We start from the raw sequence: 18,399 nt of genomic DNA on the forward strand, positions 1-18,399 counted from the left end.
TATTGCTGTCTTGGTTTGCACAAGCTCAACACAAACTTTCAAAAGTGTGACTATAACTCAAGCCTTACTCACTCTATAGATAACTTGCCTCCATTGCTAATTCTGGCATATTGACTGTTAAATGCTCTGGAAACTGCCTCAAACACAACAGCTCCTGTTTATCATATTCAGCTCCACTAAATGCTCTGCATGTATATCAAAAATATATACAAGTTGGTCTTTTCCTTCTGATTTGGTAACTGGTTTTGTCAGTGAATGTATTTTAACAATCTCCATCATCCGTTCAGTTTATGCCACCAATAACTCCAGTAAGTCCAAGGAAACCCACACAAGTTTTGCATCTGATTTAACTCTGCACAGAACAGGGCAGGGCATTTTGCCTACAGTTGGGTATGTAGGAATAGACAGACATACAGAACCACGAAACCAAAGAGTTTATTTGAAGCTCAACTTCAGGATAGTGATTAAAGTGTGGTCTTATGGTAGCCTGTGTTTTTTTTTTGTCCACATCTGCCACCAATGTAGTTTTATCCAGAGTGCAGATGAAGGGTCACCCCAGATTCCTCAGGACAACTTGTTTTTTTTTTAAACCAAAATTAGACTACTGAAGATATTTAGTGGGCTTGCATTTTTTAAACCCTTGAAAGCAGCTTTAGCACCAATCAACATTTTTAGTTGCAACTCTGGAACGCACAAAATACCTTTTGAGTTTTCATATAGCTAGGACATTTTTCATCATTGCCACAAGGATAAGGAGTGTTTAAGCAATTCCTACCAAAATGATAAAACTGACACAACTTTTAAATGGCTCTATGGTATAATTATGGAGAAAGATGATTACACATTGCTAGTTGCATGTTCTTTATTCCCAGTGCTGTAGACTAGAGCTGCCTGTCACACAGAGCCATGCAGAGGCTTTTAAAGAGGCAGGGGCTAAAAAGGGGCACATTGAACAAAACACCGTACAGAAACATAGCAACAATCCATATCAAGTTAGACTCTAACATTTAACTGTATCATATTTTATCATTGTCATCATGTGTGGGCAATGCAAAGCATATGTGTTGATCTGAGACTGTAGTTTTTAAACAAACCATAGGAGAGAAGGTCGCTGATTATGAAGTTATGAAATAAGCAAATTTGTTGCTATTTTGTTAAATAAACCCTAATAAGCCTAATAATATCTGACTGTTTAGCCTCCATTGAAACTTGGCTGCAGATTGCTCTAAGATCGAAACAGCTTGGAGGGGTTAACTGCAAATCATTTTTTAATGTTAGCACCTCAGAGAGATTTAGAATTGTAAGGTTGAGAGATAAATTATTTTTCATTAGATTTTGTCATTCTAGAAACGCTTGAGAAAAATCCATGCATTTAAGCTCAGTTGATTACTGTGACAGTGTCTTCATAGATCTGCCTAAAAATATATATCAGAGGTCTACTGAAAGTCTGGGGCCCCTATAAATTAGGGGTGGAAATTAGCACCCGCCACTGGCCAAATGCAGGTGAAAGTATGAAGTGGCATGTAAATTCGAGCCACCGTGGCGGATTGACAATTTGAAGAAAGAAAATAAAAGCTTAATTCAGTTTGAACTTCTGTCCAGGTGAGGACTTACCATCTGAGGCATATACTGTGTATGGGGCGGCACAACAAAAAACGTATATTAAACATAATTTTTATCGACCGTGACAACCCATTGGTTTATTTTTTTGACAGAAATTGGGCTTATCCAATGTCTGTCATCCCTCAGTCCTCTTTGGCCCATCCCTCCCTCCAAGGTTATAAATAAGGACATTTCAGCTAACCCGTCTCAGAGCAGCTGAAACTGCAATTTCTAAAACAGGGAGAAGAGGAAATAAAAAATCTATTCCATGGTAGAATGAGCAATGTGCTATAAGGGCAAGCAATAAAGCTTTTAAATTGGTAAGAAGAAGCCATTCTTTTGAGGCATTAATACAATATAAGAAAGCACAAGCTATAGTTAGAAAGACTATTAGAGCAGCTAAAAAGGCATGTTGGAGGCAATATTGTAATTCTATTGGAAGAGAAACCAAGTTATCTGAGGTATAGTTATTAAGAAAATGAATGGTGTTATAAATAACTTTTCCTTACCTGTTCTAGAATTGAACGGGAAAATTGCTGTTAGTAATAAAGAAAAGACTGAGTTATTAGCAGAAACATTAATTAAAGTACATAGTTCAGAAAATGATATGTAAATGTAACACCATACCATCTGCAAATGGATTTACTAAGCCAGAATCAAAATGCAGATGTTTTTGTGCTTATATTTATTTGAAAAGCAGAGCAAACTTTCACGCAAAAATGTCTGCGATGACGAACAAATAGAATGACAGTGAAAGTACTAGGAAGATTAAAAAAAATGAGAATAAAAAAAAAAGATTCTAAATATCCTCCATTTACTCCTCTTTTAATCTGCATAACCAACAAATAATTCCTGGTGTAATATTACCAGGATGCAGCATGTCTTTCAACTTCATTTTCTTTTATGACCACTCTGCTCTCCAATACTTGCTGTTTGTTGTTTTTATTTTTTTTTTTTTTGTTTGCTCTTGCATTTTCTCTTCTTACTTGGAATCTTTAAAGGCCCTATGTGTTGGCTGCTTGTGTTTGCTATTAAACTGAGAATTGAAACATTGACCTTGGCCACCAGGCCTGATATTTTAGTATTTTAGTCTTCTGGTATTTCAAAGATGTTCACGCCAACAGAGCAGGTAATTTCTTTTCATCCTCTGCCTGCGTCTTATCCACATATGTATTATGCATTTCCAGGTACATGGAGCCATTTCATAGCACAATGAAGTAACTGTTACCTTCAGTTGCTCTAAAAATATGGTATATATCCAAAACAACGTACAAGAAATTTGAGTTCGTATCAAAGCTGTATTTGACGCCCTGAAATTAACTTGTCCTTTTAACAACCGACCTTTCCAACATCCTTCCTTCTGCATGTATCATAGCAGTGCTTCATGCCATCCACTGATGCCATTTACAACAGTTCTGAGGAGTGTTGCAATTTGTATGATTAACTCAACTTACAGCAAACCAGAAAACACCTTGTGTTTGCTGGCTGCTGCTGCTGCTAGTCTAGAGGAGCTGTGTGGAGTAAGCACAGGACAAGGGTGACCTGTGGAAGGAAGCCTTAACTGCAGACTGAAGCGTTGGGTGAAAAGGAGGCACATTGGCAATGGGAGAGTCGAGGATTTCTCAAATATGCATGAAAGAATCAAAGCAACACTCCAGATACGGAGTGGTTGATGAGGAAAATAACGTAACATGACATAAACTTCAAAAAACATGAATTTGCATAATGAAGATGTGAGTGAACATAATCAGCAGGTTATAAAAAATTGAGTGAAGCATTAAACCAATTTATAATTTTTTAAAATGTTTATTTGCATGCCATCTTTTGCTTCCTGCTGCAATGTAACAAGTTTATGTGTGTTTTCCAGGTGATAGTCTGGTCCTGCAGAACCACTGTTAAACCACTGTGGACAGCAATACGACTTCTTCCCCTCCAGGTCACATTGGCAATTTTCTTTTTTAAGTTAACACAACTTCTGTTAAGTAATTGATGCTCTTAACTGGATTTAGGAAGCTAAGGCAACATTGGTTCCTGCTACTTTTCTGATGGTAGCAAGCATCATCACTGTCACTGTCAGTGAGGGATCTGCAGCAGGCTCAAAATGCCAGTATGCCTATTACTCAGGACAACGCCCTCAGCATTCTGCTGCTGCTGGAGGACTGGCTCAGGGCTCAGATGGTGAGCTCTAGCAATACTGACAACATAAAAGAAGACAGTTTGGAATACAAGGTACTTCACTGCTCTCGACCAATACTTGTGGTTACTGTAAATAACTACTGTAAATCTCAACACACCTTTGCTTTTAACTAATAAACCCTTTAAAAACTCACCTTTGCTTTAAACTTTAAGCATTACACTAATTTCACCTGATTCTTTACAATTCAGAACTGCAGATTTCATATTGTGGCCACAATTATGTGAAAAACTGATTGCTTTTGTATTTTCTTAGTAGGATTTGCTATCAGATTAGTTTGTAAATCTTTGTCAAGACTGAAATTCACAATATTCAGGAATTGTAGCATTTATGTCTCTGGTTATAACCAGAATAAAACCAGATTCTAATAATAAACCCTTTAGAAGTTGAGAGTAAATATTCTTAATTTTATGGTGTTAAAATCTTTCTACCAGTATTCGTCCAGTTTTATTGGGATACAAAAAAATTTTTCATTTCTAAAGCAAGCAGTAGTAATATGTAACCGGTGGCTTTAAGGCAGAAAAGCCTTTTTTGTTTTCATCTTGCATTTTATTTTTTTTATGTTCAGTCCAAATACATGACCAAATTTATAGCATCATAAGCTCAAAGAATAAATAGATGTACTAAGGCCAGAGAACTAAGGATGTATTTAATTTCATCTTGTCTAAACTCATCTGCCTGGATGTTTTACTTCTAATCCTGAAATATAAGTTCAGGATTAGAATCTTTAATTGCCTACCAGTTGTTACCTTTAATCCCTGAACTCACACCAGAACCCCAGTATACTGTTTTTCCATTTACATAGCACATTCTTTTTTGTGCTATTTTCATCAGTCTTGAAGTCCACAAGCAGAATACTTTATTCTGCAGATTCATTGTATTTTCCAGTCCATGCATTTAACACTCAATGTGCATTTACAGGAAATGAAATTAAAAAATCTGGGTGAAGCAAAATTTGTCTATTTCTTTTGTGTTACAAACTACTTATAGTTAAAGTATTTTTGACTGCAAAAAAAGAAAATTTAGCTTGTCAAGAGGCCAAGCTCTTGCATGTTCTCATTGTTCAAGAACAGCAGCTGATTTCATTTGGGTATGCCTTTTCAGGTGTTTTGGTGATTCTGGGGATGAGGGTTAAGGGGTTAAATAAACATCAGAGTGTAACAAAGACTGAGAAGTCACATAGAGGAATCTAAAATTGACTGTGTATACATATTTGTTGGTTCTACCTCCTCCAGGATGAAGAGTGCCACAATGGAGAAGAAGAAGAAGAAGACAGTGTTTGTGGCAGTATTCAGTTGGATGATCTGCCCTTGTGTCTGGCTGCCGCTCAGAAATTGGTGGAGTATATTAAGTTAAATTTCATGGAGAGTGACACAGCTCTCTCAGCTCCAGGCTCCTGTTGTAGGAAGGGACTTGATGTCGAAGTTCATGCTGTGTCCTTCAGAAAAAATGAGGACAATACTGCTGAATTTGGCCTGAGCTTTGGGAACATCCCTGTTTTTGGGGATCCTGATATCAGAAAAAAAGGCTCTTCAAGGAAAAAGAGAGAGGAGGGCCCCATTGTCGACGTCGGCTGCATCTGGGTGACAGAGGTGAAAAAGAAAAGCCCAGCAGCCTGTTGTAGGTGTATCAAACTCAGAGATGAATTGCTGTCAGTAAATGAACAACTCATGGTGGGAGTTAATGTCAGCGGAGCCAGGTAAGATGACATTAGTGATACTTCCGTTTGACTCTGTATTCTCTTCATGTCTCCTTGCTGTTTTTTTCCTTCTTGCACTTCTGGTTTTTTTGTTCTGCTCTAGCTCCTTGTGATATTTAAATGTCCTTCATTTACAAGCTCCCTCTTCCATTCTGCATTTGAGTCCACGATAAACACAACATGATGACAAGAGAATATTGACACATATGCAGCTACAATGACAAAGGGAGAAAGATGAAAATGAAATTAAGAATAAAGTTCAGGGGTGTTTGAGAAAAGAAGTGACAGACATCATGAGGCTGAGAACAAAATTACTTGATTTTCATCAAGCAACTGCAACAATAAAAACTTATTTCAGCAGTAAGAGGCTTTAACTTATGGGATATAAGAGTTCTTTAACAGTTAAGAGATTTGACAGTGTTTATTTTTTGGGCCGAATCATCAATTAATAATAAATGCTATAAATATATGAACAAGGATGATTGATTTCATTGTAAAGTTTCTTTATGTGTCTTGAAAAGAACCGTACAAGTATGATTTCAATGACTTTGTCATAAAATCAATATATTAAAGGTTCTGGTTCAGACCTCAGAAGCCATATTTGTTTCAGGAGGCCTGCATATGTTTGTGTCCATGGGAATAAATACTTTACTATTCCAAGGACTTCTGCACATACAAATTTTTAAATTACAATTTAAAAATAATTAATTCTAAATTATTGTGCAAGACTATTTACCCATTGGTGTTGTAGCAGCAGCTCTGTATAGAAAACCCATTTAATTGCATCCTTACATGCAGCTGTCAAAGTCGTTAAACACTAAAGGTAAAACTGAAACCAGCCATAAGGTCAGATGTTGGAAGCCATATCCCAATTGTCAAAAGCTCAAGGACACATCCTGGTAGGTCGTGTCCTTGACATTATAATGACATTATAGTTGATCAATAGCAAATAACACACTGGAAAATCTATTACTACAAAGAGTCTAACAACACTTTCCCACTGAAATGAAGGTGTTCAAATGTTTTCGCAATGCTGCCCAGTTCATCCAGACTGTGAAGTGGTAGCAATCCAGTGTGAAGGATGCGTGTCTGAGAGAGTTAGGCAAACTGAGGCAGCATAGCAAGAGTTGACTGCAGTTGTGGGGAGAGAGGGGAACATAGTGCTTATCAGCTGACGGGTATTTGGTGTAGTTTGATGTTTCTGTATGCTGAGCACTTTTGTCCGTTATATCTACCAAGTGAGTTTAGATAAAATATTTTGCTAGCTGTTGGTGGTGTAGCATGATCAGTTTAGTCAGTTGTTTACAAGGAACTTTGCAGCAGTTTGTCCATTTTTTCTTGAATGGACAATAAAACTTTCCTTGAAAATGAATGGCTTTTTAAATATGTAATGCGTTTGGCAAAAACAGAACAGAATAGTTTTGTAGATTCTAAGTCTGTTTCTTTTATTTACAGCTACCTGGTCGATCAGTGCTGGAATGGCGGTGGCATTTATTTGATCCTTTTGCGTCGCATCAAGCGAAAGGCCCCTCTCCCTCCTTGTGTCAAGGGAAGTTTCACAATTCCTAACAAGATGGATCACTGTCAAACCCAGCAGGACATAACTGATTTTGAAGTGCTGAACTGCAAACGTACGCGCAAATTCGGGGTGATATCACGATCATCTAATCAAGGCTACAGGGAAAGTACTCCATCACAGATCCAAACCAAGAATCAGTACTCCCTTTTTAATACTGATGTAGAAGTCAGTTCTTCACGAGAAGAGTGCAGCCCAGACCTGTCTCCTCAGACTAGAACGATTCATTCATTCGATGGATCTGCTGGAACTCTGCCGGGGAGAAGTCACAGTCAGATGTTGGAATGCAAAATGCAGTCCTTCACTAGTGAAGCTACTACCCAGGTGAGACTCTCCTGACACACTACGCTTAAGTTTAACCGCACAAGTGATGACACTAATGACTCCCTCATTATACAGATAAAAAGAGACTAAATGAAAATATTCCAGAAAGTTTAAACAGCATCCAGATTATACAGAGAAGGAGACCAATGGATTTACTCAGAACAGAATGTTGTTTTCCACCATGATCCTCACCGATGATGTTTGGTGTGGAGTTTTTATGTGTGGGTTTTATGTGGATAATTCCGTTTCCTCCCACAGATATGTTTAATCAATTAACCTTTTGAATTGTCTATGATGTGAGTACACGGCTGTTTGTCTTGTGTGCGGCTCTGTTGGCCCAGTGATTGACTGGAAACTTGTTTAAGGTGTACTCGGGCTGTCACAATAATAACATTTAAATTCAATGTTGATAGCATAATCAATGATCCATAGCATATTTGATACATTTTTATTAAAAAACAGTAGAAAGCAAGTCAGAAGTAATTTTCATTTTACAAAATTAAGTGAATGAGACAACAATGTTAAAATTAAAGTTTATACATTAAAATCAGTAAAAAAAAAAAAAAAAACTGAATTTAAGTTTTATTTACAAGATAAACAAGTATTTGCTCTATTCAAATGTAGAGTAGATTGTCAAAAGCATTCACTCATCTGCCTTGACTCACATATGAGTTAACTGACATTTCTAATCCTAATCAATAGGGTTCAATGAGACATTTGTTCACCCTCTGCAGCAAGAACAGCTCCAATTCTTCTGGGAAGGATGTCCACAAGGTTTACGAGTGTGTTTATCTGGAATTTTGACCATTCTTCCAGAAGAGCATTTGTGAGGTCACTTACTGATATTGGATGAGAAGGCCTGGTTCTCAGTCTCCACTTTAATTCATCTAAAGGTGTCCTATCGGGATGAGGTCAGGAATCTGTAAAGGCCAATCAAGTTCATCAACACCAGACACTGCCATCCATGTCTTTATGGACCTTGCTTTGTGCTCTGGAGCACAGTCATGTTGGAAGAGGAAGGGGCCAGCTCCAAACTCTTCCCACAAATTTGGGGGCATGGATTTGTCCAGAATATCTTTGTATGCTGAAGCATTCAGAGTTCCTTTCACTGAACCTAAGGGGCCAAGCTCAGCTCCTGAAAACCAACTCCACACTATAACCCCACCCTCAATCAACTTTACACTTCGCACAATGCAGTCAGACAAATACTGTTCTCCTGGCAACCGCCAAACCCAGACTCACCCATCAGATTTCCAGATGGAGAAGCGCCATCTGCCACTTCAGAGAACGCACCTCCACTGGTGTAGAGTCCATGCTTCAAACCACTGCCTGCCACACTTTGCATTGCACTTGGTGATGTATGGCTTGGATACAGCTGCTCCACCTTGGAAACCCATTCCATGAAGCTCTCTGCGCAGTTCTTGAGCTAATCTGAAGGCTACATGGAGTTTGGAGCTCTGTAATGATTGACTTTGCAGAAAGTTGGCAACCTCTGTGCACTATGTGCCTCTCAGCATCCACTGACCCCACCAGTCACTTTATGTGGTCTACTTCTTTGTGGCTGAATTGTTGTTGTTCCCAAACACTTCCATTTTCTTAAATACAGTTGACTGTGGAATATTTAGAAGAAAGGAAATTTCATGACTGGATTTGTTGCACAGGTGGTATCCTGTCACAGTTAAATGCTGGAATTCAACAAGCTCCTGAGAGCGACTCATTTTTCACAAATGTTTGTAAAATATAGTCTACATGCTTAGATGCTTCACTCTTTACAATTGTTGCCATGGAAATCTAAACTAACTGTAAACATGAAGCTCACCTTGAAGGTCTGGACGGCTTGTTGCTGTGTGAGTCCTTGGAGAGAGTCTCCATTTACCTCCAAAATCTCATCTCCTGTCCAAAGAGTAGTGCAATCAGAACGAGATAAGAACTTAAAGTTGTAATGTCAAAAAATATCTTTTTTTAAGAAAAAATAAATCATCACACTAGATGAAGATAATATCTAGTTGGTGTATAGACAAGGTCAAATGTCAACCAACCGTCATAAAAGCCTCCTTAGAGCTGTTTGGTCCAAGCAAGGACATTTTGAGATTTTAATTATGAATTTACAGCTGATTTCTTCAAGTTTTAATCAACTTGGGGGATATTAATACTCCCGCAAGTGAAAATCTTATTCCAAGCTCAGGAAGAATACATTTAGATATGCTGTGCTTGAAAGGAAGTTTATATTGATCTCAAACAAGTAAAATGTCTCTCAGCTATGTGTCAAAAGTAAACAACCCACAAGCTTAGAACTAGCTTGTGCCTCTATCCTTATAAACTTATAAACAATATCAGTACATGAACAATATTAATTCTTAAACTTTATTATACGTTTAAGAATTAAACTTAATTCTTAAACTTAAAATTAAATTATTTTAAGTTTAAGTAAACTTAAAATTAAGTTATTTTAAGTTTAAGTAAACTTAAAATAAGTTTAATTCTTAAACCTATTTAAGAATTAAACTTATTTAAGTTTAATTTTTAAAACTTATTTAAGTTTAATTCGCCTGCCCCTTTGACTGGGGCAGGCGACATGTGACAGCAGAAACAGAAGCACATAATTATTAAGTCCCGTATTGTTTGGATTTTATTCAGTATGTTTTGCATCCAGTGAAAACAAAGATGTTAACAAATAAACTGGACAATATGCTGACAATTTAGTAATATTTCCACATTTGTGGTCTTGAAATAAAATCCTGAGTTCTCAATGTCCAAGACCAAGACAAGACTGAGACCGAATGCGCTTGAGTCTGAGACGAGACAGAGATTATTAAAAAGTGGTCTTGAGACCAAGACCTGTTTTGAGTAGTGCAACACCAGCTCCTGATGTATTGCAGCTCCAAGATCATGTTCTTCCAGGATGTGTCAGCAGATACCATATGCAAGCAGAAAGGATTCAATGTGGTACAGCAATGGTTGCAGGAGGAAGGCGACCAGTACTCCCTTATTTACCTGGCCAGATTGAGGATTGTGCATGATGGAGAAGCAAAGATTTTTATTTTGGCAGATAAAGTAATGGCGTTCATGGGCAATTTGGGCTGAAATGAAACCATTATAGAGGCAAATGCTTTGGACTGGACGGTGTCAGGGGTTTGATCTATGAGCAAGTTCTGATTCCTTTTGTTCCCCTGCACCATTATACAAAACAATTGAGGCAATGCCCTAACGGTAAACAACGCTCAACGATGACCACAGTCCAAGGAACAACCGGTAACCAAGCACAAGACGCAGGCTGTGACGCTTCTCATTCTGTGTCCTACTGCATGTAGCCAGGTAGCACAGTGCTAATGTCCGGTGACAAAAAAATCATCAGAGCAATGAACATACATTCTTGTGTGTTGTTTATTTTCAAATTAAATAAATATAAATGTATATAATTAAACAAAATAATAATAGCTACTGCAGTGTACACAGAGCATTACAACAACACAGAACAGCTCTCAGTGAGTTCTCCAACACTGTTACTGATGTAGACAATTCACTAAACAAAGGTTGTTTGAACACGGGGCTAAACCAGGTGGATATCTTTCCTTTATACAAAATGGAAGTCCTCCCAAACAATTGTTTCAATTTCAATTTCTTTGGGTCCTGTTCTACAGACCCAAAGAAAATAAATAAATGCAGCTTTTAATTAATTCTACAAAAATCTGCACCAATTTGAGCAATGTGACAACTCTTTAATGTCAAATCTTTTCTCACAAATCAAGCTGCCAAATTTACCAGATTAAAAAAAAGAAAGATCTGAGTGCAGAAATATCAGAGAGAGAGGTGGAAAGAGCCATCACATCCCTCCACAGAGGGAAAGCACTGGGCCCCAGTGGATTTGTGTCAGAATTCTACAAAACATTCATGGATCTGTTTTCGAACCCCTGAAAGGAAACAGGACTAAATCTGATATGATATTCCCGAAAAATAAAATGATAAACAAAAATATTTTGGAGACATGTCTGCTCATCTTTTAAGCTCATTACTGAGTAAAATTCTGATGAATACAATTAAACTGTTCATTTTGAATTCTGTGTCATTTATATCAATAGTTTTGTCTCATTCTTGTGTGATAGATTTCTTCTTGTTTTTCTGTTTCCCCCAGCTGTTAGAGGGCAGTCACATCTGGAAGATGCATATGGTGAAAGGTCATGAGGGTCTTGGAATACAAATAACAGGGGGACGTGGCTCCAAGCGCTCTTCTCATGGAATTATTATCACTCATATAGAGAAAGGGGGCGCTATTCACAGGTAACAGAAATTCCAATTAATTTGTAAATTGTTCCATGCATATGAAATATATATATGTATATGAACATCCATCCATCCATCCATCCATCCATCCATCCATCCATCCATCCATCCATCCATCCATCCATCATCCATCCATCCATCCATCCATCCATCCATCCATCCATCCATCCATCCATCCATCCATCCATCCATCCATCCATCCATCCATCCATCTTATCTGCAGCAAAATTTTCAGGCAAGAGGTGGGGTTCACCCTGGACAGGTCACCACTCTGTTACAGGGCAACACAGAGACAGACAACACATTCACACCTAGGGAAAATGTAGAGAGACCAATTTACCTGACATTCATGTTTTTGGACTGTGGGAGGAAGTCAGAGAACCCAGAGAGAACCCACCATGCACAGGGAGAACATGCAAACTCTGTGCAGAAAGAACCTGGGCCGGGAATTGAACCCAGGACCTTCTTGCTGCAACAGTGCTACCATTTGCGCCACTGTGCAGCCCCAAATGTTAAATATAAAATTTATAATTTATCATCCATGCCATAATTATCTGGTTTACACAACCTATAATTGTACCAACATCACTTTCAGATATTTATATTTTCAAGTAAAAAATCATCAATATCCTACCTTTTTCAGAAAATATTTTAAGTATTTATACTTTTAAATTAATTCAATTAATATCACTTCACTGTTGTACAATTGTACAATTTTTAAATAAACATAAGCCATTAAACATGTTTGTAATTTTCATAGGTTTAGTTATCACATACAAATATTCATGCAGCACATTTTTATGTGTCATATTAAGTGAAACTCTTTGTTGTAGCCTAATTTTTATTGAGTAAATAGTGCCTCTGCATTGTATTCCTGGTGGGATTCATCATTGGAGATTTAGAGATCAAATTGTTTCTACTAAATATTAAAAGTGAAATCCTCACTGTTTTCATTCAAGTGAAATGCATGTTTGTGGGAGTTTCAGGGATGGCCGTCTTCATGTTGGTGATGAATTACTGATGGTTAATGGTCAGTCTCTAGTGGGTCTCACACATCAAGAGGCTGTTTCTGTCCTTCGCTCCACTACTGGTCTTGTCCAATTGGTGGTATCAAGTCAGGTAAATGCATGTACTCACACAAACATAAATTAACATACACACTTTCCTTAGGTTTCTGCATTGAGATGACACACTCCTTACACATTGAGTCATTAGCTTTTGATGTGAATTTCAACAATACAACATTTTTACTTTAACCCCAGTATACATGGGAAAAATGCTGTCAGTTTAAAGAACTATTAGATAGTGGAAATTAGTAAACAATGTTTTATTTTACAAACCTACACAATAAAGTCAGTTGTCAGAGCTGGTTTCAGTGTGAAAAAGCATAAGCCGAGAACCAAAACAAAATTTACAGATGGAATGAATCAGCAGGTTCGCAGGTCTCTCCTTAGCGCTCACGTAGCAGACCTCACTACATTTAAGCCACCTGCCCCTGACTTCCCAGAGGATCCATCACTCTATGTTTCTGAGGTCTGAGGCCGGGACCAGATATATTTTTACACCTGTCTCCATCCAGAATGTGTCTGGCCCCCGGGTTCTGCAGAACAGGACATTACCTGTCCGGATCACTACAAGAAAATTGACAAAAAACCAGAATATGAAACAGCGGTCCTAATTCAAACCTCAGAGTGATCCCCTGCCTAAAGGAACCTCAGACTGAAAATCTTTTGGCCTCCAAGCCACTTAAAGTAGCTCTTTTAAATATCAGATCACTCTGTGCTAAAGCTCTATTAATTAATGATTTCATCACTGAGTATAATGTTGATGTTATGTTTCTGACAGAAACATGGTTGAATGACATAATGACCAAATTGTACTCATTGAATCAGCGCCTCCTGACTACAATTTTTTAAGTGAGAACAGAAAACATAAAAAAGGAGGAGGCGTGGCTTCTATATTTAAGAAACCATAAACTGTAGTAAAATGTCTTTGGGTCATTTCAGTTCTTTTGAGTATCTTGGAATTCAGGTTAAAGGCTTCAAACGAACTTTGACACTAACTTTATACAAACTCCAGCATATGTGGAAAATTTCTTTACTGACTTGAATGATCTTTTATCTCTCATATGCATTGATTATGATTGTTTAATAATTGTTGGTGATTTTAACATTCATGTGGACAAACCCGAAAACAGAGGAGCAAAAAAGCTCTCTGATATTTTAGAAAATTTTGGTTTAACACAACATGTCAAACAAGCAACACACACTCAAGGACACACACTGGACCTGGTTATCAGTAAGGGTGTGAATATTTCCAATGTCTCTGTAACTGATGTCGCCCTGTCGGATCACTTTGCTGTTATCTTTGAAGGTTCTTTATTCTTTGACCCACTTGGACAAACAGCTACTGTCAAAAACGTTCTTTCACAGAAACATTTAATCAAATCTACTCTTCCTCCTCACCCTTAAGCTGTAATGATGATGTAGATCAGTTGGTAGATGATTTTCAGTCTAAAGTTTCATATATCATTGATTCCATTGCCCCAATTAAAGTAAAGGTTGTGTCTGGTACGAAAAAATCTCCATGGAGAAAAGCACAAACAGTTCGATCTGCAAGACAACTCTGTCGCAGAGCAGAACGAAAATGGCGTAAAACTCAACTTCACGTTCATAATGACGTCTACAAAGAAAAACTACGTAACTATCACTTAACACTAAAACATGGAAGGGAGGCTTTCTTTGCAGATGTTAAAACAAAAACATGAACAATGCTGGAGCTTTATTTGCAACAGTTGACAGGCTCACAAACCCTCCTATGACGTTACCACCTGAACTCCAATCTAATGCTGCTTGTAACAAGTTTTCCAGCTACTTTTCAGAGAAAATTCAAAAAATCAGAGGATTAATCTGCACATCAACTCTAAAGCTAGAACCATTGCTGTACCAAAACAAAACAAATACAGGAAAAATGACCCATTTTCAACTACTGAATTATAGTAGTTGAAAATTATAGTAGAAGAAATTATAAGTCAATTAAGTTCAAGCTCCTGCTGTCTGGATGTCTTCCCACACATTTCTTTAAGAAAGTCCTGCTTGTTATTGACTGATCTGATCCAAATCGTAACTCATCATTCACATCAGGCGTTTTCCCCCAGGCTTTGAAAACAGCAGTGATCAAACCACTGTTAAAAAAGAACAACCTGGACAAATCACTACTGCAGAATTACAGGCCGACCTCTGACCTCTGACCTCCCATTCATCAGCAAAGTTATTGAAAAAACTGTGTAAACAATTAAATAGTTTCCTCATGATGACCAACTGCTTTGACTCTTTCCAATCTGGTTTTTCGTGCTCACCACAGCACGGAGACTGGCCTAGTCAAAGTATTCAATGATATCCATATAAATACGGACTGTGGGAGAACCACGGTGCTGGTTCTGTTGGACCTCAGTGCAGCTTTTGACATATTACTGAATCGACTGGAGAGTTGGGTTGGACTCTCTGGTTCAGAGCTCAACTGGTTTGATTCTTTCATAAAGAACAAGGATTTCTTTGTTTCAATTGGAAACTTCTCATCAAAGAGGTCAAAGGTCACATGTGGGGTACCCCAAGGTTCAATCCTAGGACCCCTCGTATTTAATATTTATATTCTCCCACTAGCTCAGGTTATAATAGGAAATATTAATATTAGCTACCACAACTATGCGGATGACACACAGCTCTACATTACGATGTCACCAGGTGACCTTTGACCCCATCCAATCACTGAATAAATGTTTAGAACAGATAAATGTGTGGATGTGCCAAAACTTTCTCCAGCTGAACAGAAACAAAACTGAAGTCATTATTTTTGGACTAAAGAGGAACGATCTAGAGCTATAGATCTAGAGCTATAGATCTAGAGCTATAGATCTAGAGTTAATGCACAGCTTCAGTTATTACAACTAAAAACTAACGATCAGGCCCAAAACCTGGGAGTAGTGATGACTAGAACCTTCAGAGCCACATAAAGACGATTACAAAGTTGGCCTTCTATCACTGAAGAACATCTCCAGGATTAGAGGACTAATGACTCAGCCAGATCTAGAGAAACTCATCCATACGTTTATCTTCAGTCACATTGATTATTGTAACAGCGTCTTCACAGGCCTGTCCAACAAATCAATCAGCTGCAGCTGATCCAGAAGCTGCTGCTCCTGTTCTCACTAAACCAGGAAGATAGAGACATAACAGCAGTTTTAAAGTCCCTCCACTGGCTCCCTGTAGCTCAAAGAATAGATTTTAAAATACTGTTGGTAGTTTATAAATCACTGAACGGTTTAGCACCACAATACATCAAAGATCTGCTGTTGTTGTATCAACCTTCCAGACTCTCAGGTTCTGGTTCTGGTTCTGGTTCTGCTCTGCATCCCCAGAACCAGAACCAAGAGAGGAGAAGCAGCTTTCAGCATCTATGCACCAAAAATCTGGAACAAACTTCCAGAAAACTGTAAAACAGCAGAAACCCTGACTTCCTTTAAATCTCAACTAAAAACACACCTGATTAGAGTTTGATTTGAAAAGTAATCAATTAAAAATGTAATGATGTAACAATGTATTGTTTATTCTATGTTGCATGACTTTGTGTTTTTGTGTTTATGATGTAAAACACTTTGAAATGCCTTGCTGCTGAAATGTGCTATACAAATAAAATTTGATTGAGTGATTGATTAATTGATACAGACAGGAAAACTTTCTTTGACAGGTTGTGAATAAGGCTGTCATTACACCGTCATAAACATGACATAACACCTGTCATGAACATGAATAAGTCTTCATGACTATTTATGACTACTGTCATAAGGTGTCATTCAGTAAATCCTGACACTTTTAATACAAAGTTGACATTCAAAATGTTTTTGTTATGACTGTCATGATGGGTTCTAATTGTGTAGCTCACATGCAGAACACCACACAGGAGAGACGGAATCAGTAAAAGATAATTTATTCAGGAAACAGGAGGGACGAGGGGTAAACGGGTCTGGTCCAGGAGGGGAATGGGCTCATGGAGCGGTCGGCATACTATGAAAACACAGCAAGGAGATGGTGAGTTCACGGTGGTTGAAAATGGAGGTGTTAACGGATGTACTGGAAAGATCTTACTTGTGGAGATGACGAGCACTGTTTGGGAGGGTTTGCTGAGGTGTTCGGGGTCTCAGTCTCTTTGTGGGTCCAGGTCATCCAGCACTTGGCCAAAGGAATCCGGAAGGCAACGAGGAAGTGCGGCTTACGGCAGACAGGTAAGTTCAGGTGGAGTGGAGACAGTCGGAGAATCCAGGAGGAACTTGCAATCAGACGGAGGAGGTTAGTTTGGGAACTTGAGCAACCAGTGGGTACGTTCCGTAGCGTCACGAGGGAGGTTTGTCCAGAAAACCAGGCTGGATTGTCACAAGGAGGATCCAGGGATTCACAAGGAAAACACCTGCATACAGGAAGCAACGACAGAAATCACTAGGAAATCAATTCAATGAGGAAAAACAGAGACTAGCTCCAAGGGGCTCAGAGTACCATAAACTGGCTAACACTCAGGTGTCGAAGTACTGGCAGTCAGCTCCTCTTGTACTCCAGGACTGATGAGATGATGAATCTCTGGTGTGCAGGATGATGGAACACTTCTCCGGAGAAGGAAAGTTTGGCGCTATCTGGTGGATGAACGGTGAGTAGCAGCAGAAGTTAAAAAAAACCCACAAAGAAAATAAAGAACCCCGGAACACGACAGTACCGCCCCCCTCAACAGTTGCCATCTGGTGGCCGAGACAAACAGGAGGGGAGCGGGAGCGGTAATCCATATTAAGGGAGGGATCTAAAATAAAGAATCCAGGAACCCAAGAGTGATCCTCCGGACCGTAGCCCACAAAGAAAACAAAGAACCCGGAATGTGACAATGACAACTTGACATTAACCAAGAAATTATGATCTGACATAAATTTGTTATAAAAGTATTACTGATTAATCTTTAAAAATTATGTAGCTTTATGTTATTAAAGTTAAAGTTAAATCAGTAATACTTTTATGACAAATTTTTGTCATATTATTTCTTGGTTAATTAGATTTGTTGGATTTTTTTTCTATGTAATATGCATATTTTTCTGTGTCCCTGCAGGAGGAGTCAAAAGTGGATTTTGAACATTTTCCCTCCACAAGCCTTCCGGATCTCATCAGCACCTGCAGATCCTCTTCATCCCTGTTTCAGGCTGCACCCCCCTGCTTTTCCTTCAGTAGCACCACTGGTCTAAACAATTTCTCTCTGGTAACCTCAGATTATTTGACATATGAGTGGATGTTTATTGTCATAGTACTAAAAAAACACAAAATAACCTGCATTCATTATTGTAAACGAGAATTAGTTTTTAATAAGTCTCCTGGTTAATCAAGGGTTTTAAAAAAAGCATTGGAATGTTGACTATGGAAAACTACCACCAACATTGGATCAGAGTATGCAGTTGAACACTTTGAGAATAGTTTCTTTGAGAAAACCCTCAAAGGGGACCTAGAACATTTCTATACTTCCTAACAAAATAGGATTATGAAAACTGCAGGGCATGTTATCCTGGAAAGATCTTTGTCATATAATTTTGTCTTTAATATTTTTAGTTGAAATAGAAGCATTGTGCAATTTTATTTGATGTAATTCTATTTTTATATCACCATTAACTGGAGCAGCATGTTTAGCTTTTGTCAT

General features: G+C 38.2%; 1 protein-coding gene across 3 annotated transcripts in view; it reads left to right on the forward strand.

Moving 5' to 3' along the window:
• pdzd2 (PDZ domain containing 2) overlaps window positions 1-18,399 on the forward strand; it is a 69,609-nt gene that overhangs the window by 7,482 nt on the left and 43,728 nt on the right. For 2 of the 3 annotated variants that reach the window (XM_055024839.1, XM_055024838.1), the window contains 6 exons: window positions 3,470-3,831; window positions 5,032-5,495; window positions 6,951-7,395; window positions 11,528-11,673; window positions 12,663-12,795; window positions 17,821-17,967. In XM_055024839.1, coding sequence (XP_054880814.1) covers window positions 3,712-3,831; window positions 5,032-5,495; window positions 6,951-7,395; window positions 11,528-11,673; window positions 12,663-12,795; window positions 17,821-17,967 — 1,455 coding nt within the window. In that variant the 5' untranslated portion in view covers window positions 3,470-3,711. The remainder of the gene's footprint in view (window positions 1-3,469; window positions 3,832-5,031; window positions 5,496-6,950; window positions 7,396-11,527; window positions 11,674-12,662; window positions 12,796-17,820; window positions 17,968-18,399) is intronic. The other variant, XM_055024836.1, reaches the window with a different exon arrangement.

The sequence above is a fragment of the Poeciliopsis prolifica genome, unplaced genomic scaffold, assembly GCF_027474105.1.
Source record: "Poeciliopsis prolifica strain line A6 unplaced genomic scaffold, Auburn_PproV2 SCAFFOLD130, whole genome shotgun sequence".
Lineage (NCBI taxonomy): Eukaryota > Metazoa > Chordata > Actinopteri > Cyprinodontiformes > Poeciliidae > Poeciliopsis > Poeciliopsis prolifica.